Source organism: Vipera berus (assembly GCF_964194415.1).
Source record: "Vipera berus genome assembly, chromosome: 5".
NCBI classification, from domain to species: Eukaryota; Metazoa; Chordata; class Lepidosauria; order Squamata; family Viperidae; genus Vipera; species Vipera berus.
In genome coordinates this window covers 40,057,809-40,083,870 of record NC_138207.1, presented here as the reverse complement: position 1 = coordinate 40,083,870, position 26,062 = coordinate 40,057,809, and the positions used below count along the sequence as shown (strand labels likewise).

Genomic DNA, 26,062 nt, shown 5'->3' with positions numbered 1-26,062 from the left:
AAGCTTCATGGCAGTTTTCTTGTAATGTGTTTTCTTGAGATTTAATTACAATATGGGAGGCTGGGAAAGCTGCAGTCCATGAAGAGATGACAGAGAGTCTTCCACTTATGAACATAATTGCTTTTCATTGCTAAGCAAGGTGACTAAGTGAATCACACCCAATTTTATAATTATTTTTATCATGATTGTTAAGTGAATTGCTACAGTTGTTAAATGAAACACGGGGTTGTTAAGTGAAACAGGCTTCCCTCATTGACTTCTATTTTCAGAAGCCAGCTGGAACATCACAAATGGTGATTACATGACTTCAGGATGCTGCAATCGTGTTAAAAAGAGGCTGGATTTTGATCATTGTTGCCATGGGGATGCTGCAACAGTTTTAAATGCAAAGTCATTTTTTTCAGTGCTATTATAACTTTGAACAGTTCTTAAGTGAATGGCTGTAAGTCGATGACTACCTGTATAATGAAAGACAGGATTTACCTAAATACCTCTGGCCACCACAAAACAAAGTAAGCACAAGGATAACCACATCCCACTCATGAGAATTTCAATAACATTTGGAATTTAAAAAATTAAAAGTTCTCTTTCATAAAATTGAATGACAACTGGTAGAAAATATTGCAGAACATTTTTCTTCAATATACAAGTAAATAATGGTAAGAACAATGACAGTGTTAACAATGAAGTGCTGATAGTACGAATTATGATAATATTATTGAAATGATGATAACTATAATACTAGCAGTATTGAAAAAGTAACTGTAAAGCTAATAATGATGCTAATCAGAACAGCAACCATTAAAATAATAGTGATTATTAGTTCCTATTTTTGGTCCTGACATTTTGGCCCTGTTTACTTCTGAGAATCTAGTTCTGAGTCCAAACACTTGTTCCAGAGTACCTGGAGAAGATTGGAAAGGGTAAAAAAAATTTTCTTTCCTCAGTTGCCTCATTTTAAGATTCCTCCAGTATGGGATATAAAATAATAAAATAAAATCCTTTATTGGTGTGCCAATGCTAATTGTTTTTGTTTACATCCTGTGGGAAAAGTTATCAGGCAGAAATAAAGCAACTGGTAGAGGAAAAAACAAATTGATCTAACTTGTAGAAGGCCCCAGAGCAACCACCACAAATTCAATTGCATACTACTGTATAAATGTAAAATAATACACAATTTGACCCCATTCCAACTTCATATGATAAATGATAATCATTAGCTTTCCATGGAATAACTGGAATTAATTCTGACTTGTCAGCATTTTAGAGCTGCAGAGCACATAGCTTTATATGACTGACTGTTATATCCAAAATCCCAAAGTAACAATAAAAGCAGTTTTTTTCTAACCACAAATCAATGATCAGTTTACTGCTGAGTTTTGGTAAATGCTAAAACTATCTATCCATAAAATAAGAATTACTGAGTATAAGATCTGTTCTCCCACTCATTGTTCTGGTCCCTGGTCACTTTGAAGAAAGATACTGAGAACCAGCAATTTCAGAGGGGGATTCTGAATGGCATAAAAACAAAGGACCAGAACAGAAAATACTAGAATTATCTTCATAGCATTACTCCACTTTGAAGTAAATAACATTTGTATTGCCCACAATGAGGATGTAGTGGCTGCAACAGCAGTGGCTGCCATAGAAAGAAAAGTTAGATGTCTCCCCACCACCACCCCCCAAAAAAGTGTGCAATGCTCTAAAATAACAAAGTTGCAAAATATTGTGGAAATAATCTGCCTGGAATCAACAACCTATCTCCTCACATGCCTACATTTCAGGAACAAGCACTTGCACTACAGATTCCTCCCATACGCTACAGGGGGGAAGGGGAGAGGAAGCCTTAATATAGACAGTGGGCAGTACTATCAAACACTACCAACCCTCTTAGCAGTGTCTCCTTTGACACTGGTTCTCTGACATGACTTAATAGATGATATCTGATTCTGAAAACCAGAATGCAGGTTGTCCTTGGAAAAATGGATAAGTAATCTGTTGATGCCAACAATTTTTTATGTTCCTTTGATAGTGGAACAATTAAATGATAATATATCCAGCCTAGGAAAAAGCCTACCTGAAAGATAATTGTTTCGCATAAACTCTCCACATACTCCATTATGTGGGTTAGCAGAAGAAGAATAGCAATTTTATTTTACAAAGCACTCTCAGATAAGCAGAGAAATTCTGTTAGTTAGGTATTTTAAATAAAGAATGACACTAGTAATTAACAGTAAAATCAAATATAGAAAGGAAGAGCTGAATGCAAATTAGAATGTTTAAAGAAACAGTGAGAAAAGACTAGTAAGAAAAGGGTGGGCAAGGGGACAGAAGTGATATAGGAACCTACCTCTGATGCCATGAAACCAAAATCAATATATATCAAAATCCTGAGGTCCAAATAATGGAACTAAAGATTTCCAAGCCATCCTTTACTGGTCACTGGAAGACTAAGCATTCTGCTATCCAGTTGACTTTACAGCTGAACATTCTGTAACTCTTCTACATGAACACCTTGTTGTGCAGTGCACTCTTCTGCTTCCTTTCTCCTTAGAAATTCATTTGTTTTCTTTTTCTCTTTTCATTTCCCAATACACACACATTCCATGCACAGTTGAACTAGACAGAAAGCAAGGCACATCACTTCTGTTTCCCAACGGATCCCCAAGTTCCTCGAAAGTGATGAAATTATCAGCCATCAGTCCAGCTTGATTGTTTTTTCTTCTGTATGGATAAGCTGTGAGTGACTCCACAGTTAAGCTGACATACAGATGCACACGCACACACTTGCGGGAACATCTTTTCCCCCGTGAGGATATCGTTTTCCTTTTTGCAAAAAAATGCAAGCAAAAGAAAAAACAGGGTTTTCTATTGAAGGTACAACTCTTCTTCAATATGAAGACATTAACTGGATTGGTCTGGATTCCCCCATGCAGTGGTCAGTGAAGTCCTTTGTAACTGATGGCACAATGCTTTGATGTTCTTATAGTTGACTGCAGGAACTGTTGAACAACATTTGCCATAGTTTATGAGCCAAAGAGGGAAATGGGTGGATAAGAATGACTATGGAAGAAGAACTAAAGAAGAGAAGGAAGGGAATCTGACTGCTGAAGATTGTTGCTCTGGTTGCCTTTTCTTCTCCATTGGCCTCTTGACTACTGCTCACTGGTGGTGGGACTGAAGTCTCTTTTCTTCCCAACACACATTGCTTTTCTTCACTTTTTTAAATATTTGATCTGTACATATTTATACTTATTTATATTCTGTTTCCCATGGCATCAGTAAATGTGCTTCTGTTGGTGTGAGAAACATAATTTGCCATTTAAAAACAATTCCATATATTCTTTGTCTGCAGTGCATAAGAGTTCTCAAACAATTATCCAATCTCTATAGACATCACAACTGCCTTGTCAGCCTCCCCTCCCCTCCCACATCCAACCCTCTTCTGTCCTCCCCTCTTTTTCCCATTGTTGTAAGAAGACACGCAGCATCATGCCATCGCAGTTGGTGACTGGCTCATCTGTACTCTCATAGACTGGACACTGCTCAGGATCTTCTTCTGGTGTCCGGCTAAAGTCACCCCTATTCTTAGAAGATCTCTGCAAAAGATAAGAGACAGGATCATACTTGTGGAGCAGAGGTCTTTGTCTCCTCTGCTTATATGGACAAGATACATGAGCTGGCAAATTCAAAATGCAGTTGCAGAAAGTGAAGCTGCTAACCTAAGATGAGCAATCAACACGGATAAAAGATGTTGAATGAATGTATGTGTGCATGATTCAAAAGAATAGTTTTTCTCAAACCCAAAACTAATAGATGCTTAAGTAAAGGATCAGAGACTTTGTTTTCTTTTCCTTGAAGATGCTAACTTCCCAGGTGTCTTGAAATGATAATCTACTCTGTTGTTACAAATGACGATAATATAAGCAAGGAGAAGAATTTCTGAGAAATATCTAATTTCTAAATTAACTAGGCATTACATGAGTCCTGTATATTAATTGGTAAAGTTGTTGTAATCTCTGAATGAAAGGAACAGTGAGACTCCCCAGTATATGAATTCAAATTTCTCAGAGATCTGCTTGGAAGCTGGCAGCCTCTTTAGTGAATTCTAAAAACTATAAGGTGCTGACTGAAGACAGTGTGAAGATGATGACACTGATGAATATATAGAATGGCAGCTGCAAGGAATTTGTGGGAATTTCCAGAGCACAAAAAGATTATGGAGGCACACAGGCCTGCAAAGAGAAGCAAAGGAAGAGTGGGAAAGTGCTTTTGGATGGAGGCATGTTGCCTTGCAAGTTATGAATGATCTATTTTCCTGACTTTTATATGTGTTTCTCGTGATTTTTAATATTAATTCCAAAAGCAGTTAATAATAAATAAAACATCCATTAAATAGCTTAAATAGTCATCTAAACCAAAACAAACCAAAATGACCATAAAATCCATTTAAGAAATAAGCATAAATCAGTTAATTTTCAAAGGCCAACCAAAATAATAATAAACAGTATATTTCTGCCTGTTTTCAGAAGATTAGCATGTTCCTGATGCCAAAATCCTGTCTCTGATCCAGATTTAGTCTGCTGATTATCTGAAGCATGAAAAGAAAAGCTGGCTCTCATCTTCTTCCATCACTGAAGCAAATAGGGAAATAAGAAGGTGCCACTTACTCCGATGTCATTTGTGCAACTAACTGAAGGGATGTAAAGCCAGCAGTTAGAAAACTGTCTCTGTACTGGTTCATTTTGATGGCACTCAACCAATCTTCTACTGAGGTAAAGGCAGTGAAATCTGGGATGGAGCGATCCAATAGTGGCTGAGAAGGCCTGGAATAGAAGGCAAGCAGTGAGTCAGATATGGGATTTAATTTAGAACAGAAATATTGACAGTAAAAGAGTTCTTCCTTTTATTCCCTTCCTACTGATCTGCTTGGTCTGTCGCTACAGTTCATTTGAAACTGGAGCTGATCTGATAGTCTTCTAGGCAACACTGTTATTGCGATTCACTATTATGAATTGATTAGGCAAACTGGAACAAGCAAGAGGAACTGAAGTAAATGCACAGTTATTCATACTTTGGGGGTTTAAACATTCTTTAATATTATTGTAATAACAACTGGAAAAAGAAATCTTGGTCATTTCTTGCAACAGCAATTAGAAACTTTCATTATCTAATGCTACTTTGTCAGAAAGGAAAGAAGTTTGATATTATGCACATTTATTTAAATTTAATTTATTAATTAAAGAGGGATGACTGATCCTCCAAGTATCCTTTAACTAGCTATAGCTTTATTTGCAAATTTCAGAATAGTAACACATGTGGAAACTTACACAGCGGTGATGGTAGCCACAGTTTTGAGGCTCGCCGGATTTCGAATCATTTTGTCTAAAGTGTTAACTATTTCAGCAAACCGTGGCCTTGTGTTGCGGTCTTTCTGCCAGCAATCTAACATAAGTTGATGTAGAGCAGCTGGACAGTCCATGGGAGGAGGGAGCCGGTAATCTTGCTCAATTGCATTAATTACCTATACATGTAATATATATACAATGTAAGTATGTCAATGTAGTAGAGAGAAATATAATTCTGAAAATCACCACAGTTAAAATAATATTTTAATCAGAATGTAAATCTTAAGCCACTGCTACACATGCATAACCTTCCATATTTATACACTTTATTGCAGTTTTTGAGTGATTAGTTCCAAGTTCTCAAACATAAAAAGAACTGAAAGTTTCAGGATTTAATAGTCAGATGTGTTCTCCATGTTTCTCAGAATTTACTATTTATCAAAAGTAGATTTATTTTTCCATGTTTGACATTTTTCCATGTTTGACATCAGGGCTATATCCCAAGAGCTACCAAGGCTGAATACCCAGCCAAAGAAAGAAAACAGAAAACAAAATATGTAGTATCTTAATAAGTAGTCATGGAGATATTAGTGAATTTCACATGTGAATCAAATTTGGCATGTTTTATAAACATGCTTTTGGGCTTATACAAGAATGGCAATGAGATGGAATTCTGATCACATTGTTGATAATGCTGGGAGCAACCATCATGTGGGATGAATCATGTAAACTTTGACTATGACACAAAAAATAATTCCTCTGTGATTGCCAGGATCCTGAGCCTAATCAGCTACACTTATCACACTTATTGAAGCAGTAGGCGTGAGCTTAAATGGACTCCAGAAGATGGTAGAGGACAGGAAGGCCTGGAGGAACATTGTCCATAGGGTCGTGATGGGTCGGACACGACTTCGCAGCTAACAACAACAAATCACACTTATTTGCTCTAATAGGAAAACCTGCATTAGCACCAATGGGGAATCCAATCATAATACAAATAACAACATTAGTGATGTGGATTGGCATATACTTCAAGAAACTCCTAGCTTTCTGCTGACCACAAGTTGTAAAAAAAAAGCTTTAGTAAGGATTTCTATTGTTTGCTTATCTGGACTGAAATATGTACTATGGAATATTTTCAATGTTATGAACTCAAAATTAGATTAAACCAACTGGAATTCGAATTCAGCATTCCTACCATTTGCACTTCTACCTTCTGTACTTTAAAAAATAGAGCCCTGTTAAAGTTGAATCATTTCAGCACACTAATAGCATGCAATCAGGAATAAAGGAAATAGCTTGCCCTCTGCACACAAGGAGCAACAAAACAGTGCTGGCTCTGGAGAGAAAAAAAGGGTATTCAGAGGTTAATTTGACTTCTGTTGCTTCAAGATAAAGGCAGTCCCTTCCCTGTTAGCAGCCGCTGCACTCACTGTTTCTGTCTGTCATGCTGCAGTACAGAACTTCATCAAGGCTCAACGCCTCGCTCATAAAGTCTCTGAAATATTTCAAAAGCCTACCAGGCTCCTAGTGTCCAATTATCATACACTGGCTGGCTCGTCTTTCCAGTTCCTCTCCACTTCTCTGTTTCTTTCATCTCTGATACTCTTTCTTACAGTAGACATTCAAGGGGGAAGAAGCAGTAGCAGCTGAGGATTTTGTATCTCCCAGTTAGTATTGCTAAGTGTCTCTCTATAGCTCAGCATGCACTGGGGCTGGAGCCAATGAGTTAGTTCTGAAAGGGACTACTACATAAAGCAGACATCCTCACTATGCTCAGAGGGAGAAAAGTGTGGTTTAGGTGTTACAGACAGAGGTTCTTTTTTAAGCTGCATGTGCACAATACAGGTAAAAAAATTATGATATAGTGCCATGTACAATTGGTTGCTAAGCACTAATGAACATTCTTTTTAACTCCAGTCTTCTTTGCAAGTGGAAATGGGACTACCTCATAGCCATTAAAGTAAAATTGGGCTGGTCAGTCCTAAACAGAATAAACTTGCTGATTACACAATAGCAATATCATTTATATTTATATACTGCCTCATAGTGCTTTACAGCCCTCTCTAAGCAGTTTACAGAGTCAGCATATTGTCTCCAACCATCTGGGTTCTCATTTTACCGACCATCGGAAGAATGGAAGGCTTTATCAACTGTGAGCTGGTGAGAATCAAACTGCTGGCAGTCAGCAGAATTAGCTTGCAGTACTGTATTCTAACCACTGTGCCACCACGGCTCTTGTGGTTATTCCATATGGTTACCTCTAAGAGAGTTCACTCTCTTGAGAGTGCACTTGGATGGTATCAAAATAAAGAGGGGGATGCTTTCACATAACACAGCTAAGGAGGACTTAAGCCTCTCTCATTCGTCACTGGTGAGCAAGATGGAGGCCACATCACAGAGCATGGTAGGAGGGAAAGTTCAGAGAAGTTTGAGCTTTAGTCAGGGAAAATATGTTTCCACCACTCTCCAGAGCTATTACATCTATAACTAAAAATAACTTCTGTATTCAGAAAAAGTGCCTGCCTGAAGGCATTGAAGACCCGTAACAGGCAAATATTAATATGGATATGTTTGGAGATGTTGTTGGACTAAATAAGCAAGACAGAAATACATCTAACATGCTGGCTGGTGGTGGGAAGGTATTATACAAGACTCTGCTGTAAATTTCCTCCGAGCTATATAAGTATTTCCGTCTTCAACATACTAGTATTTAACAAATATTTTTTCCCATTGCTCTAAAAATCAAGCAAAGTTTTACTATGTTGTGCAGAAGGCTTCATAAACTTACATCTTGATTGGACATGTCCCAATAGGGTCTTTCTCCAAATGACATTACTTCCCACATAACAATACCGTAACTCCATACATCACTGGCTGAGGTGAATTTACGGTACGCAATAGCTTCTGGTGCTGTCCACCTTACTGGAATTTTCCCACCCTGAAAGTAATTACAAAGGTGGGAGTTAACTGTAAGCAGTGCAATATACCAAAGATTCCCTGTATAAGGTTTAATTATTTAATAGGTAGGTAGTTATATAAATCTATTACAATTTCCAATAGCAGCATAGTCTGAAACCCCAAAGGAAAAGAACTCAATGTAATGATGTGTTCCACAGATAGGGCACATTTTTGCTTCTTTCTCTTGCATATGAAGGGAGGCATTTTTCAAATATTGTCCTTATGCTGATTAACAAATTAACACTCATAAATTACCCTGGAATCTGTAGAGGATTATTTCATGAGTACAAGGATAGTAAAACCAATGGCAGATTATTAGTGTTGAACACATGATTCCGACCTACCAAATAGTTTCTTTATGATGAAGAATATAGAAGGAATCACCTGGTGTCCTACTTTCCACATCTATTCTACTACTAGTACTATGTATGTTTGCTTTTGTAAACTTTAGCTGCTAAGAAATTACATTTAAAAAGAGGAGGGTTTTGTTGCAAAACCAATACTAGGCTATTATCTAATGATTTCATAGTTTGTATCTTAGCATATTAATTCAAGTCAATTGTGATTTAGTAAATAAATCATGCTTAAGAAACAGTACCAATTATTTTCTAAACATGACTGAAATACACATAATCTGCTCCATGGAGAACAGGAAAATGTTTTCCAGAAGCAATTAAAGTATGATTGTTATTAATCACATATATAGCCTGTCTTTCCCTTTTAAGTTCAAGGCACCATAAGTGTCATTCCCTCCTCCATTTTTTCCCCACACCCCTGTAAGGAAAGTTGACCTGGAAATAAGTGATTGGTTCCAAGTCCAGTGCGAATCTCAGGGGACATTAACAGGCCTATGAAGATTGGCCATTCACTGCAATTGTTTTTAACAATAGTTTGATATATACCCAGAAATAATCCTATAAACTATAGCCATGTACAAGTAGTAAATGGTTTCTGTGTAACATAATTTCCAGAGTTTTATGGACAGAGATAAAACAATTCAACTAGTTCAAATTATTGTATTAATGCAAACCCGAGAACAGAGCTTGGTTCATGGCTGTAGCTAATATGCTTCATTTGTTTCATGGCAGGGACACTAGTACTGTCTGCATGAGAAAAGAAATTAGCATTGTGACATTTATTCCAGCTGTGGTATTCAGCATAAACAGTAGCTAAGGAAATCTCATGCTCATGAATGCCAATGGACAAGCAAGTGTTTTGAAAAGGACAGCATGTTTCCTACAGAGAATATGTAGGTGTGCTCCCACTTTTAGGCCCAACAGCAGACGTCAAAGGCTGACAGCAACAGCTGTTTCCTTGCATCTCTTTGCATATCAAGTAGCAACTATGGTCTTCAGGGTTTTATCCTGAGTGACACTTCCTCACCCGTGGCTGTTTGTATTGTGAACACGAACATTTTTTTTTTTTTGCTTCTGGCACTTTCCCCTAAGAAAGATACCAAAGGAAGGGCAAGGAACTGGGGTTGCCTTTGGCACATATATGACAGCTCATCACAATTTGCTGAGCATACCAGATGAAGTAAAACAAGTGCTTCAGTTTCTTGGTTTTAAATTATATATTACCACTGATATGTAGTAGCTAATATAAATACCCTTTCATTATACTTCAAAATACATTTCTAAACACCCATCACTGAATAAGCACATCTCAACAATATTAGAAAGGGGGACAAACCTATGGCTTTAATGTAGTGCCAAGAAAGACAACTGGCTTCTCTGAACATTTTTTTTTCTAATGCAGAAAATAGTTTTATGCTTTTGTACATTGCATTATATTATTTATTTATTTATTTATTTTATTCGATTTATATACCACCCTTTTCCCGAAGGACTCAGGGTGGTTTACAGGGCAAATTAAAAAATACAATATACAGATTAAAATACAATTATATTATATATTATATTATATTATATTATATTATATTATATTATATTATATTATATTATATTATATTATATTATATTATATTATATTATATTATATTATATTATAATATTATATTATATTATATTATATTAGATTAGATTAGATTAGATTATATTAGATTAGATTAGATTAGATTATATTATATTAGATTAGATTAGATTAGATTAGATTTATATACCGCCCTTTCCCGAAAGACTCAGGGCGGTTTACAGGGTATTTTAAAATCAAACCAATACAAAATACAAATGTTAAAAAACAATTTAAAAAGATTAAATTATCCCTAAAAATAAAAACCCCAGTTAAAAATTCTCAGCCTGGGCCGGAGAGCTCAAAGAGCCAGGTCTTCAGGTCCCGGCGGAATGAACAAAGGTCAGGGGTGTCCTAAGCTCCACGGGCAGCTGGTTCCAGAGGGCAGGCGCACCCACAGAGAAGGCCCTCCCCCTGGGTGTTATCCGCCGACAATCTTTTACCGGCGGCACCCTGAGAAAGCCCTCCCTGTGAGAGCGCACTGGACGAAGGGAACTTGATGCTGGCAGCAGGTGTTCCCTCAAATAACCCGGACCCAAGCCATTCAGGGCTTTATAGGTCATCACCAGCACCTTGAATCTCACCCGGAGGGCAACCAGAAGCCAATGCAGCTCACGGAGTAGAGGTGTTACATGGGGGTATCGGGAAACCCCCATCACAACTAGCGCAGCCGCATTCTGCACCAGTTGAAGCCTCCAAGTGGTCCTCAAGGGCAGCCCCATGTAGAGAGCATTGCAGTAGTCTAAACGGGAGGTCACAAGCACATGAGTGACTGTGCATAGGGCATCTCGGTCCAGGTAGGGTCACAACTGGCGAACCAGGCGAACCTGGGCAAAAGCCCCCCTGGTCACGGCTCCTATATGGTCTTCAAAATTGAGCCGTGAATCCAGGAGGACGCCCAAGTTGCGAGCCCTATCAACGGGGGGTAACACCTCACCCCCCCATCATTAAAGGTGGAATAATTTGGTTAATCCGAGATGCCGATATGCACAGCCACTCAGTCTTGGCAGGATTGAGACGAAGCCTGTTTCTCCCCATCCAGACCTGGACCGCCTCCGGGCAACGGGACATCACGGCAAGGGCATCGCTGGGTTGGTTCGGGGTGGAGAAAAAAAAGTTGGGTATCATCAGCGTACTGATTAATAGCCCCAACACTTTAAAATTGAATTTAAAACCTTAAAAACCCCTCAGTCCAGGCCGGCCAGATCAAATAGCCAGGTTTTTAGGTCCCGGCGAAACGAAGGAAGGTCGGGGGCGATCCGGAGAAGGATCACCCTACATGTATTAATGAATTATGATTATAAATAGTTCCAGACAGAATAGAAGAAAAGGCCTGAATCAGTAAATTCAGTTAATTCAAAGCCTGGGAGTCTTCACTTTTACCTGAACTTCATTGAACATGTGACCCAAATAAGTAGATCAGTGTTCCTCAAGTTCAGAAAAGTTAAGATACGTTCATTTCAACTTACAGAATTCCTCAGCCAGCATGTGTTGAAGTCCACACATTTCAAAAGCTGCTGAAATTGTGAAACACTAATCTAAATCATGAGTCCCCAACCCTGGGTCCATGGTCTGGTACTGGCCACGGCCAGTTAGGAACCGGGCCATGCAGCTGGAGGCATGCGGTGAGTCTGCAGGGGTCTGGCCAGGGGCAGGAGAATGGCAGGGCAGCCAGCGTGCTCAGTGCAAAGGTTCTCCAGCGGCTGCGCTTGCAACTGGCTTGCAACATCTGAGCTCAGTGTCCTTCCTCCTCCTGCTTCTTGTGCTCTCTCTTCTTCTGCCTTCTCCTCCTCCTCTTCCTGCTTCCTCTCCCTTCTGCTACTTTTTCTTCCTCCTCCTCTTCTTCCTCACTTTCCTCCTCTCCCCCTCCCGGCACCCCAGCTGGGCTCGTGCTCCCTTCACACAAGTCTCCCAAGTTTGCAAGGCAAAGGTGCGCCAGCCTAGCTTGCAACTGGGGGCTTCCCCAAAACCTTGTTGGCAGGGGATCCCCTCCCAAGGTATGTTTGTGAGGGTGCTTTCTCAGGGTGCAAATAGGGGGCAAGGAGAAGCTACCTTTCACTTTAAGCACTGCATCTTTAAGGGAATCTTCTCGTTTGCCCTTTTTCTAAGACCACTGAGTTTTTTTGCTTTTGTTTTGATGGTGCTCTAGGTGCCTCACGTTTTGGCAATTTCCTGCCTGCTTTAATTTGGGGTGTGTGTGTGTGTGTGTGTGTGTGTGTGTGTTCATGCTCCTTTCTTCATGCAGCTCTCAAGTTTGCAAGCCAAGTGCACTCCTACCCGGCTTGCAATGGGGGAAGGGAGAAGTTACATTTCCCCTTAAGCACTGTGTCTCCAAGGAAATCCCTCTCTCATCTGCACCTTATCCAAGGCTGCTGGGCTTGCGCAGTGCCCCCCCCCCCACTTTTTGAATGGTTTTCTCAGCATTTCTTCAATGTGCTGGGTCTTTGGTTTTTTTTACTAGAAGGCTGAGTTCAGGATTGTCTCTTTTCCTTTCCACTTCCTTAGAAGCAGAAAGTCACTGGTCTAATCTAATACAATGTAATAATAGTAGAAATAAAGTGCATTATTTATTTCTTTGTTTATTTAGAAAATTTAGAATAAATATAATGAATCATCCTGAAACCTTCCCCTCCCCCCCCTCAGGGTCTATGGAAAAATTGTCTTCCATGAAACCGGCCCCTAGTGACAAAAAGGTTGGGGATCTAGCCCAGAGCTTTTCAACCTTTTCACCCATTGTACCACTTTTAGGATAAGGCAATGTCCGAGTACCACCAGTCACCCAGCAAAGTGTCAAAAACTTGACCAAAAAAAACACAGAACAAACAATTCGCTTAGTGACTGTTCAAAGTTATGACAGCACTGAAAAAAGTGACTTATGACCATTTTTCACACCTATGACCGTTGCAGCATCCCCAGGGTCATGTGATTTACATTCAGATGCTTGGCAACCAATTCATATTTATGATGGTCATATTTATGATGCTCACATTGTGATCGCCTTTTGCAACCTTGTGACAAGCACTTAACCACCATATTACTAATTTAATCTCTCTCTCTCCCCTTCTCTCTCTCCCTCTCTCTATTTCTCTCTCTCCTCCCTTTCTTTCTCCCTCCTTATTTCTCTCTCTTCCTCCTTTTCCCTTTCTTTCTCTCTTTTTCTCTCTCCCTCCCTCTTTCTCTCCTTCTCTCTCCCTCTCTCTATTTCTCTCTCTTTCTCTTTCTCTCCCTCTCTTTCTTTTCCTGTCTCTTTCTTTCCCTCTCTCCCATTGTCCCTTCCTTCCTTTTCTTCCTTCCCTCCCTCTTTGTCCTTTCCTCCTTCCCTCCCTCCCATTGTCATTTCTTTCCTTCCTTCCTAATCCATTTTTACAAAGAAACCTGATGCCCACTTAACTCTTTATGAAGCACCCAAGGAAAGTTAGGGAAGATCTATCAACGATACTCGGAGGTTGCTAGCTCATTTAATAAGCTTTATTCTAGCAACAGAAACACCTCGCATCCGCTCACAGTCGATCCATGCATGCCAACAATGTTGCTGTGGACCGCGGGGCAGGAAGGCACCCTTCACACGGGATGGATGGAAGTCATGCCAACGCGCCCTTCGCCCCGCTGCCTTCCCCAGACGCAACCGGAGTCCCGGGTGCGGGGAGATCCGGGGATGAGGCACACTCAGGGAAGCACATGGCAGCAAATCACAATCAGCTGCTCTTAGGGGACGGAGGCACAAAGCCGGCCAAACAGGGCTCGGAGTGGTTGACTGTCCCGGACCATAGCTGCGCTTCCACCTTTCCCAAGGCAGCCCCCACAGACACAGTGCAGTGCAGGGAAGGTGCGCCAAAGCTTGTCCCAGAGCCTCTCACTGCTGGAAGCCTGCGGCGGCGGCATAACAGGGCTTGCAAAAAGCGGGGTGGGCGGTGGCGGCTGCTCACGGCACCGCCCAAAAGCAAACAGGGCAAAAGCAAGCAGGTGGAGCCTCCCACTGCTGGAAGCCTGCTTCCAAAAAGTGGGGCAGGCGGCAGCAGCTGCTCACGGCGCCACCCAAAAACAAGCAGGGCAAGGCTGCTATCAAGCCCCGGGCACAACAATCAACCGGTTGTGGGGGGGAATCCGTGCAGCAGCCCAGCTACCTGGCCTGCCAGCAGCTCATTGCTCCGCCGATCAGCTGGGAGGCTGAGACTCCGGATTTGAGCCGCCGAAGAGCACAGCACAGGGAAGACGTGCGAAACCTCATTCCAGAGCCTCCCGCTGCTAGAAGCCTGCTTGCAAACAGTGGGGCGGGCGGCGGCAGCTGCTCACGGTGCCACCCAAAAGCAAGCAAAGCAAGGCCGCTATCAAGCCCCGGGCATGACAATCAACCGGGTGTGGGGAGGAATCCACGCAGCAACCCGGTTACCTGGCCTGCCAGCAGCATATTGCTCCGCTGATCAGCTGGGAGGCTAAGACTCCGGATTTGAGCCACAGACAGAGGGTAGCGCATGGAAGACGCGCCAAAGCTCATCCCGGAGCCTCCACTGCCGGAAGCCTGCAATGGCGGCATAACAGAGCTTGCAATAAGTGGGGCAGGCGGTGACAGCTGCTCACGGCGCTGGCCAAAAGGAAGCAGGGCAAGGCCGCTATCAAGCCCCAGGCTCAACAATCAACTCGGTGGGTGTGGGGAGAGGAATCCGCACAGCAAACCAGCTGATCAGCAGAGCAATGAATGGCTGGCTTTGGTGCCTCTTCCCTGTGCTGCGCTTTGTTGGCGGCTCAAATCCGGAGTTTCAGCCTCCCAGCTGATCAGTGGAGCAATGAGTGGCTGGCAGGCCAGGTAGCTGGGTTGCTGCATGGATTCCCCCCCCCCCAACCAGTTGATTGTCGAGCCTGGGGCTTCATAGCGGCCTTGCCCTGCTTGCTCTTGCCCGGCGCCGTGAGCAGCTGCTGCCGCCTGCCCTGCTTTTTGCAAGCAGGCTTCTGGCAGCGGAGGCTCCGGGGTGAGCTTTGGCATGTCGTCCCTGCGCTGCGCTCTATCAGCAGCTCAAATCCGGAGTCTCAGCCTCCCAGCTGATCGGTGGAGCAATGAGCAGCTGGCAGGCCAGGTAGCTGGGTTGCTGCACGGATTCCCCCCAACCCAGTTGATTGTCAAGCCCGGGGCTCGACAGCTGCTCCTACTCAAATGGCAGGGTTTGGTGGCCAGTGAGGCGCTCGTGCAGGGCTCTCATGGGGATGGCAGGCCAAATGGGGACCAGCCTCGCCCTCTCAGCACTAGAGCAGCACCCGTGGAGGTGGCCAAGGGCAAGCAGGGTAAGGCCACTCCTGCTCGAAAAGCAGGGTTCTGCAGCTGGCAAGGTGCTTGTGCGGGGCTCTCCCGGGGCTGGCGGGCGATGGGGGAGGAGCGGGCTGATCGCCTTACCAGTACCTGGGACTCCAACATGCCTTCCCAGCCATGTGTGCCCTGAAGAAGCGCCAATCAGAAGTCAATCTGGTTGCTGCACAAGTCCCTGGGGAGGGCGGGGCCTCACTCTGCACCTGTGCACGCCCTCTGTAGGCTTCCTGCAGGCTGATGCCAAGCAGCATGCTTTCCAGCAGCAAGTGAGTTGAGAAGGAATGGAGCGTGGGGGTGGGGGTGGGGAGGAGGCAGGGGGGAGGCAGGTGACACCACGTACCACCGGCCGGGTGCTTGCGTACCACTAGGGGTATGCATACCACCGGTTGAAAAGCCATGATCTAGCAAACTGTATAGTAGTTAAGCAGTTATTTGGGCAGGCAAAAGGAGTAGTTGTTCCATAATAAAAGCAGGATTGTGCAACAGAAGTAAACAGGGGGAGGGGGAGGGAATCCAGAACCATTAATAGTGCCTGACTTAGTATCAAGTACTTCTGTGATTTGACTAGGAAATTGGTATGAATTAATTCACTTCTGAAATCAGGAGTGAACTAATTTTCCTTATGTTGATGAATTATCTGATTCTATCTTGGAAAAAAGTATCTATGCCACAAACTTAGGAGGGGTACAATCCACACTGCCATTCCGCCAAATAGTCATGTCAGAGCATCAGAGAAGGAGGAGCAGAACTTTCATCTCTCTCTTCTGCCTCTGCATCAGCTGCCACATAAACAATTATAGACAAAATTGTAGACATCTGTGGTCAAATTGTGTGTTTCACTGGATCTCTTGGGGGGAAAGCTGAAAAGAAAATGGATATTTTAGCAAGACAGCAGTCTGAAACGTGTCCCCAATCAAAGTTTTTACACAGAAAAAAAGATAAAGCTTTTTCAATGGCCTTCATTGTTCCTAGATATGAATATTACTAAAAATCTGTGGGAAGAAACAAGGATGTCATAGGATACTTTTAATCAAGAACAGTGACCCCCCCCAACCTTTTGGGCACCAGGGACCATTTCCATGGAGAGTTTTTTCTGGGAACCAGAGGGGGCATGGTTTTGTGTGCTGTCTGCATCCCATGGATGGGGCTTTGCTTGTTTGCATGACCCAGTTTCTGGCAAAACTGGTGCCGGTCCACGGACCGGGGGTTGAAGACCCCTGATCTAGAAGTATTCTGCATGGAAGAGTACTATGCAAGAATGAAAAGACTCTTAGCTAACTACATCAACTATTTGGAAACTCTTATTTCCTTCAAATAAATTATTACAAAGTAATGACACATTTATATTCACCACAATCACTGTTTTCTTGTTTTGAACCTGCAAACAATAAATAGTAGGTATCAATTTACATTTGCAGAAAGATTTTAGCATTGGCAGTTACATTAACTTCTTTTCACTGAGGAACTCATTGCAACATACAATTTTACCAGGGGTCCTTAAACAATTGCATGCAACTTAATCTCCTTTTACAAGAGAAAATGGGTGATGGAGTGAATTGATGATTAACAGACAGAACTGATGACAGAGATGACAGCAAAAATGAATGCACAAGAGCTGGATGGGAATTTTTTTCTCTGATCAACAAAAAAATTTCATATAATCAAAGTTTGTTACCAAGCCTAGCTCTGTTGAATCACAACAGTGAGATTCTTTTTCCATTCTGTCAGGGGCTATGTTGCTGAAAATGGGGAGAATGTATAAAGGATAGCCTGCAGACACTGCTTGGGAGTGAGTCATGTCAATCTTGTCAGAAGATTAGTTGTAGAGGACTGTGGAAATTAGATTCACAGCCCTTCCCACTGCTTTACTGAAGTGCTGCCCATCCGTTCTGCAGCCAACAAAAAAAATGATCCCAGTATAAAATTTGCTGCCTCCATTATTGATCCTTATCCTGTCTCTATTGTCTCTGTTCCCACTCACTGCAGTCATTTAACTTCTTCCAAACTAACTGGTACTAAAACATAACATAAGTTACACACCATGAGGCTGTTGTGATACAGTATCTGAATAAGCTTTAACAGCTAAAAATAACATAAGTCTGTGCCATTGATGAGCTGGAAATAAAATGAAGACTATGTCACAAAGACATGTCAGAAAAATAGATACAGCTAAGTCAGGTTTGCATGATAGTTAGAAGCAAGTTGGAAAGATGGGCAGGTTACTCATTCTTTTATTAGTATTAACTAAGGAGCATTACTCTAAGATATGAGCAGAAACCTTTGTTTTTCAGCTCATCTATTTACCATCCCAACAGAAAACATAATTCTATATTTTCACACCCTATTTATGCCATCATAGTTAATAGGTGAGTATCATATCACCTGAACAGGCTGAACACTAAGGACAGATAAGTAATAGTTAACAGTGGTTGGTTTAATTTTTTAACAACCCTGCTTTCAGATCAAACACTCATGTCACAATTAAGCTTAATATAAAAGGAAGGGAAAATAAATAAAATAAAAAATTGACTCTGGGTAGAATTAGTTATTTTGGTTTTCATGTCCTTTTTAAAAGTGGATGACAGAACAGATTTGGCCAACGTAATAAGAGCTCCATTTAAAAAGAGACATTTGCTTGAAGGCTATTCTTTTACTTGTCCCCCAAGAGCAGAATTATGAATCTATCATGGGAAGTAATGATGTAATTGCAAGCACTGCATCACTTTCCAGCTGCTTGAAAGGCCATTTGGGGCATAAATTTACTATAAAAATACAGATGATAAAAATCTGCTTTTTCTCCAGAGTAGGAGGGACCCTATTATGTTCAGTGGACAATTTAAGCTCACACTGATTTATTTAAATGGATTGCAAATGCAGTTTGGAGAAAAAACAGAATTTCTGGTTAAGCCATGGATTTCTGGTTCACTGCTGAAATCAAATGATCCATTAGAAAATATATTTTCTGAAACCTACAAAAACAGAACAGAGTAAGTGAACTTGATGACCAAATAAACCTGCTAATAACAAGTAGCTGATCACTCGTCATGATCTTAGGAAAATGCAAGAAGAAATTGCCTAAGTCAGAAGTCCCCAACCTTTTGGGCACCAAGGACTGGTTCTGTGGAGAGAGGTTTTTTCTGTGGACCGGAGGGGCATTGTTTTGTGTGCTGCCTGCATCCTGCGAATGGGGCTTTGCTTGTTTGTGCTGCCCAGCTGCTGGCATGCCACGGTCCAATACTGGTCCATGGACCAGGGGTTGGGGACCCGTGGCCTATGTCACTCACAAATGTGGTCCAATAGTTTCTAAAATTGTTGAGGTTTAGAAGTTTGTTGGTAGAAAAAGACACCACACCTTTCTTAGATAAGAGAACTGTCTTAAGCCATGTTTTAAATCAAGAATCAACCAATCCTGATTTGCTTTATTTTTAGCAGTTTAATTTGAACTCCATCTAGCATATGTGCCCTGAGCAGACCATTTATTGCCTTTATTAAAGAGGAAGAATCCCATAGACACTTTGTATACACAAATAGTAGCATCATCATGGTCATGACCAATAGCACCTTTATCACTGAGATTCATTGTACTTTTCAATATGTAAATCTAAATTTAATGAGCTGTCAGCAATCTGAGATGTGACAGAGGAAACTATATGAGATCTCAGAAACAACATAAGTTTCAGGAAGAACAGATTTCCAGTGTCTTCACAAATTTAATTTTTTAGTTGAATGGCTCTGTGGTGGCTGCTGTGCTGAGCATATCACAAGTCCTAATGATAAGTATTATTTTGTTATTCCCTTGGATTTGCCATCTGCTATGATCACCTGTTTGTTCATGGCTTAATTCCCATATCCATAGAGCAGACACTAGTTATACATTCTAATCTCTTTCTCTTTTGTGTGTGTGTGTGTGTGGACCTTACCTACTTGAGATCAGGACATTCTTTTGCAATAGACGTTCAAATGAATTTTGGCCTTCTTTATTAACATTCCTCTATTAGCATCTATAAAGATTAAAATATATATTCAATCTGGACCATTTGTAATATAATTACAACATGTGGACCAATGTAGTATGTAAATTATTATAAGAAGGTGAAAGTTAATTATTGAAAACACCTGTTAACCTCCACAGGCATTCTTATGTGCAAACTACCTACCAAAGAGCTGGTATAAGTTGGATCTGAAGTGTCATCTTGCAGGTAGCGAGACAGGCCGAAATCAGATACTTTACAAACCAGGTTGCTGTTGACCAGGATATTCCTGGCTGCAAGATCACGGTGGACATAATTCATTTCTGCAAGGTATTTCATGCCAGCTGCAATCCCTCTTAGCATTCCCACCAGCTGAATGACTGTAAACTGGCCATCATTTTGCTGTAACAGTGAAAAATAAGCACAGAAATAAGCATATTTCATGTATTCAGAAACCAGAAAATTGGCTGAGAATAGAAGTCTCCCCAAAATTGATATAGAAGGAAAGAAATGGTTGGAAATGGAGAGAATTTAATAGAATAGGCATAAATTATAGGAAGTGAGCTAATTCAGAAGAAATAGACAAAGAAGAGAAAAATGGGATCTAGAGAAAATTGCTAGTAAAAGAAGAATGTTGAGAGAGGAGGGGAAAAAAACCAGGAAATTTTAAAAGCTGAAGAACAAAAATTCCAACTAAGAGAATGTGCAAGAAAAACAGCAGATTCCATTGTCCAAAACCAAGAAAAATCATATTCTAATAGCGGAAGAGCCAGGGACTGGAAAGAGGGTTGTATTTCAATTCTCACAATTTAAGTTACTAACAAGAAGTAAAATGTGGACTCTTTCAAGACATACTTATGGGTTATTTCATTATGAGAAGATTAATAGAGTTCTAAACATTATTTTTGAATGATTAATTTGGAGGAAGAAGAGATGACTGAAACTGCACCACCATCCCTACAATATTTCCAGTCCATTATCACTTTAAAAGGCTAATGTACTTACTCGCAGAAAAGAATCCAAGGCTCCATTTTCCATAAATTCTGTGATAATCATCACTGGCCGACTTTTAGTGACAACCCCTTCCAGCCGAATAATATTTGGATGGTCAAACTGACCCATGATGCTGGCTTCACTTAGGAAATCCCGTCGTTGTTTTTCAGAATAGCCGGCCTTTAATGTCTTAATAGCCACATAAATTTCTCTCTTGCCAGGCAGTTTCAGGCGCCCTTTGTAAACTTCACCAAATTCTCCTGTAACGGGATCAATATAAGTTATCAACCAATTCTGGTCATTTCAAAAGGAGAAGTTAATAAGAACAATAAAAGAGATTTGATTCTGAATGAAGTATATGCATGGAGTGTTATTTTCTCCCATGATATTACAAATATTTCTTTCAAAAGGCAGTGTTCTATTAAAAGTACTGCATTTTTAAAGACTTCACATAAGGTGTTTTGTAACTTCACTGGTTGTGCAAAAGAAGAAAATGCTCTCTTATTGTGAAATGGCACATAGTATTTTTTTCTCCATAGCTATGAAATAAGCAGGTATCTCATCACTTAACCCTTTCATAACTATGAGTACTGTTCTTCTAAACTGCTAAGCTGTTGTGTTGACAGATAGATATGTATATATATTCATTTTGAGAAAAAAAACCTAAATTAAAATAGCAAAGGATTTTTAATAGCAACCTCAAAGAAAAACACATTCGGTGTTGTACAGTCCTTTGTGATTCATGGAATACAATCAAGGGAATGCAATATTGCACACACAAGCCAATGTTTTGGGAAGGGTGTGGAAATGTTAAAAAAAAGAATTACAAGACAGTGGGAATTATCCATAGTGATCACTTGTACAAAGAAGAGTTACACAGGTTATACACCAGAATCCATTATGAATCTTCAAGTGCTTAAAGAAGAATCAGTTAGTCCCTGAACCATGACAAGACATGGCCAAACATGGCTGTTGTCTCAAGCTTCCGAGAGATAAAAACCAAAGTCAGAAAGCATTGCTTTTTTTTGGGGGGGGGGGGAGTTTCCCTGGAGATCAGGTTGCCCTACTCCTTATTGGTTTTCAGAAGTTGTTAAAAACAGAATTACACCAAACCATTTTTTATTCCATTGTTCACTTCTACTTTTGGAAAATGTTATTTGTGCTATTTTGTTTATTTTGGTCTGATGTTATATCATTTTTAATTTATTAGCATTTTTATTCACATTGTAAATGTTTTTGCTATCATTCATCTCAGGTATATTTGCTCTGTACTGTGTATTTCACACGATGGAAGTTTCTAAAGAAAATATTCATCTCTGAATCCTCTCCCATCTCATGTGGAAAGAATGCTCTGCAAATATTCCCTACAGGCAGTCTCTGACCAAGAAATTCTCTCTGGAGTAAGCAGCATTATAGATAACCAGTCTTAGAAATGAAATTGAAAATACTAAAGCTGTGTGTTGTTTCTGTCTTTTAGGATCAATTATGAACAGTATAGCCACGAATGATTTTCAAATGCGAAGATAGGCCTATAAAAGTTGATGACAGAGTAACCAGTTTAGCTCATGAAGGTTGGTCTTCAGCAAGTCTAGAAATATAACTACAGAGCAGTGGCTCTTAACCTGTTTTACCAAATTACCCATTTTCCCAGGCTTAAATAATGTCATTAATCCTCCTCTTCCCCCCCCCCCCCGTGATTTTTTTTTACACACAAATGATTCAGTAGCAGCGGTCTCAAACTGAATCTTTGACTTACAAACAAGCAATTATAAATTATTCCATTTATTCCCAGGATATGCCCAAATTACCTCCTTGGGGCTAATTATCCATAGCTTAAGAATCACTGTTATAAAGACTGAAAAAGCAATCACATCCTTCACCAATTGGTTTCTCCTCGATCTACAGCAAGTTGGTTGTTTAACTTGCTGGAGCCTGCATTATTGGACAAACTGCTCCTAATATGGGAGCCTGGGGACTCAGCAATGAAAAAGATGAAGAAGTCAATAGAACCAAAGTGGTATTGTAAACATATCTGGAGATACCTTACAGAGACTACCATTAACCATTAATGACAGTTGTACTAGTTTGAGGATAAGGAACAGCAAAAAGTACAGATTAAACTATTGACTGTAAAGAAGGCAGCAATGTTTGAAAAAGTGGCAATGCATGGTTGATGACTTATTCATTTCCATTGATGTGTGCTGAAGAACAGAAAAATTCTGACAGCATGAAAGTAATACCACAGAAAGTTGCAAGTCATGGATTGATTTGGAAAAAAACAACAACACAGAGTAGGAAAACAATAGTATTTAAATGAAGGAAAATACTCCAAGAACTGCTTGGAACCAGGACCTAATGGCAGTTCTAGAAAATAATAAATCTAATTGGGCATTATAGGATCAAAGAAAATTGAAGACAGGCCATAGGAAGCACAGTTGCAAGATAACTAATTTTGATTTTGATCACTTTGAGATACAGGTGGGGATGGATTGATCCATCTGAGAGGCTAGGAAAACAAGGTTTCAGAGAAGGCTTTGTAAAACCCAATCTCCTTATGAAATTGGGTTTATGGTGCAGCAAAGGGGATGGATGGTTCAGATCGGTGGCTCCTGAAACTGGAGTACTAAAAATGTAGCAGACCAGGGTGAAAAAGGACGTATAGCTGATGGAAACATTATTGGGGAAACCACAATATTTTGTGTGTGTTTGTGTCATAATTGAAATAAATAAGGCAGTCCTTTTAGAAAGCTTGGGTTGTTTATCAAGTGCTGATGGCAGCACAGTAGAGGGCTGGGGATTTTCTACCAGAGACAGAGAGCTTGAACGTAACTGAGAATAGACAAGAGCTCCTAGAAAACCTCTGAGACATGGTAGGAGCTTTGAAGAAAGATAAAGGAGATAGGGTACTTTCAGAGTCTGCCACTCTAAACACTTATTCCCAAAGAACAGCTCACAAATAGGACAAACAATCGCAGTGAGCCTGTTTAGTAATTGCTTTGCAGTGCTTACAAGAATTTACCATTTGATCTTCCCCAAGGCAGAATAGGCAAAACCTGTCCCCAGCTGAGAAGGAAATTCACTTCCATAATGCTGGTGCTTATGAAATGGAACCTTTAACATTTTAAGACTGAGACCAAAGGCTTTCTAAGAAGAGAGATAATAATGTCTTGCCCCAAATATCTTAAGGCTAAGGGGGGTGGGAGGATAATGGAATCAAAAGAAAAATGAAAAGATTTTTTTTAGGACTATCGTGAGCTACAGTGAGTTATCTCTGCAGATAAAAACAAGATGGTTTGGCATGAGCTGCATCTAATCATGTGCAGTATACATGAAGGGCTAAACTCCTGACAACAATATGGAAAGCTTTCAAAGACTCAAAATGGGCTTTGTGCTGGTCCATACCCATGAATTTCAAGGTTAACAAGAAAGACCTGAGTCTACTGGGTTCCTCTCATCTAGTGCAGAGTTCCCCAACCTTTCGGGATTGGCAGCCTGGAGTGGGACAAGGGGGGAAAGAAGGAACGTTTTTGTGTGGGGGTGAATGCATGCATGTGCACATGATGTGTGCACATAGGGCCGCAAATGCCTGTGACACTCGCAGCAATGCTTGGCAAGTAGAGCCATGAATGTCCACAATGCTCATGTGAATGGGGCCACAAATGCCCACAACAGCCCACAGGTTGAAGACCTCTGATCTAGTGAGAAGAAAGTCTTGTTCTTGCAATCAGTTATATTATCTAGATTCCACTATATGTGGCTTCTTTTCCCACAATATTTTTGTTGTTGTTGTTAGCTGCGAAGTCGTGTCCGACCCATCGCGACCCTATGGACAACATTCCTCCAGGCCTTCCTGTCCTCTACCATCTTCTGGAGTCCATTTAAGCTCATGCCTACTGCTTCAGTGACTCCATCCAGCCACCTCATTCTCTGTCGTCCCCTTCTTCTATTGCCCTCGATCTTTCCCAGCATTAGGCTCTTCTCTAGTGAGTCCTTCCTTCTCATTAGGTGGCCAAAGTACTTGAGTTTTAGCTTCAGGATCTGGCCTTCTAAAGAGCAGTCAGGATTGATCTCCTCTAGGACTGACCGGTTTGATCGCCTTGCGGTCCAAGGGACTCGCAGGAGTCTTCTCCAGCACCACAGTTCAAAGGCCTCAATTCTTTGGCGCTCAGCCTTTCTTATGGTCCAACTTTCACTGCCATACATTGCAACTGGGAAGACCATAGCCTTGACTATACGCACTTTTGTTGACAGGGTGATGTCTCTGCTTTTTAGTGTGCTGTCTAGATTTGCCATGGCTTTCCTCCCCAGGAGCAAGCGTCTTTTAATTTCTTGGCTACAGTCCCCATCTGCAGTGATCTTGGAGCCCAGGAAAATAAAATCTGTCACTACCTCCATTTCTTCCCCATCTATTTGCCAGGAATTGAGAGGGCCAGATGCCATGATCTTGGTTTTCTTAATGTTAAGTTTCAACCCAAGTTTTGCACTCTCCTTCTTCACCCGCAACAAGAGGCTCTTTAGTTCTTCTTCACTTTCTGCCATTAGAGTGGTATCATCTGCGTATCTTAGGTTGTTGATATTTCTTCCGGCAATCTTAATTCCAACTTTTGATTCATCTAGCCCTGCCTTTCTCATGATGTGCTCTGCATATAAGTTAAATAGGCAAGGCGACAGTATACAGCCTTGCCGGACTCCTTTCCCAATTTTGAACCAATCAGTGGTTCCGTGTCCAGTTCTCACTGTTGCTTCTTGACCCGCATATAGGTTTCTCAAGAGACAAATAAGATGGTCTGGTACTCCCATCTCTTTAAGAACTTGCCACAGTTTGTTATGATCCACACAATCAAAGGCTTTAGCATAGTCAATGAAGCAGAAGTAGATGTTTTTCTGGAACTCCCTAGCTTTCTCCATGATCCAGCGTATGTTGGCAATTTGATCTCTAGTTCCTCTGCCTCTTCGAAATCCTGCCTGCACTTCTGGTAGTTCTCGATCCACATACTGCTGAAGTCTAGCTTGTAGGATTTTAAGCATGACTTTACTAGCATGAGAAATGAGTGCAATGGTGCGATAGTTTGAACATTCTTTGGCACTGCCTTTCTTTGGAATTGGAATGTAAACTGATCTTTTCCAATCCTGTGGCCATTGTTGAGTTTTCCAAATTTGCTGGCAAATTGAGTGTAGCACTTTTACTGCATTGTCTTTTAAGATTTTGAATAGCTCAGCTGGAATACTGTCACTTCCACTAGCTTTGTTGTTGCTCAGCTTTTCTAAGGCCCACTTCACTTCACATTCTAGGATGTCTGGCTCGAGGTCAGTGACCACCTCATTGTGATTATCAGGGACGTTAAGCTCATTCTTGTATAGTTCTTCTGTGTAATTTTGTCACCTCTTCTTAATCTCTTCTGCCTCTGTTAGGTCCCTGCCATTTTGGTCCTTTATCATGCCCATTTTTGCATTAAACGTTCCCTTCATTTCTCCAATTTTCTTGAAAAGATCTCTGGTCCTCCCTATTCTATTATTTT

General features: G+C 41.0%; 1 protein-coding gene across 1 annotated transcript in view; it reads right to left on the bottom strand.

Annotated features, from left to right (window-relative positions):
- Nucleotides 1-3,490: 3,490 nt before the first annotated feature.
- EPHB1 (EPH receptor B1) overlaps nt 3,491-26,062 on the bottom strand; it is a gene marked incomplete at both ends in the record, with an annotated part of 375,741 nt that continues 353,169 nt past the window's right edge. The window contains 6 exons of the mRNA XM_081329090.1: nt 3,491-3,599; nt 4,671-4,826; nt 5,331-5,524; nt 8,140-8,289; nt 19,737-19,952; nt 20,556-20,803. Of these exons, the coding sequence (XP_081185216.1) occupies nt 3,491-3,599; nt 4,671-4,826; nt 5,331-5,524; nt 8,140-8,289; nt 19,737-19,952; nt 20,556-20,803 (1,073 nt within the window). The remainder of the gene's footprint in view (nt 3,600-4,670; nt 4,827-5,330; nt 5,525-8,139; nt 8,290-19,736; nt 19,953-20,555; nt 20,804-26,062) is intronic.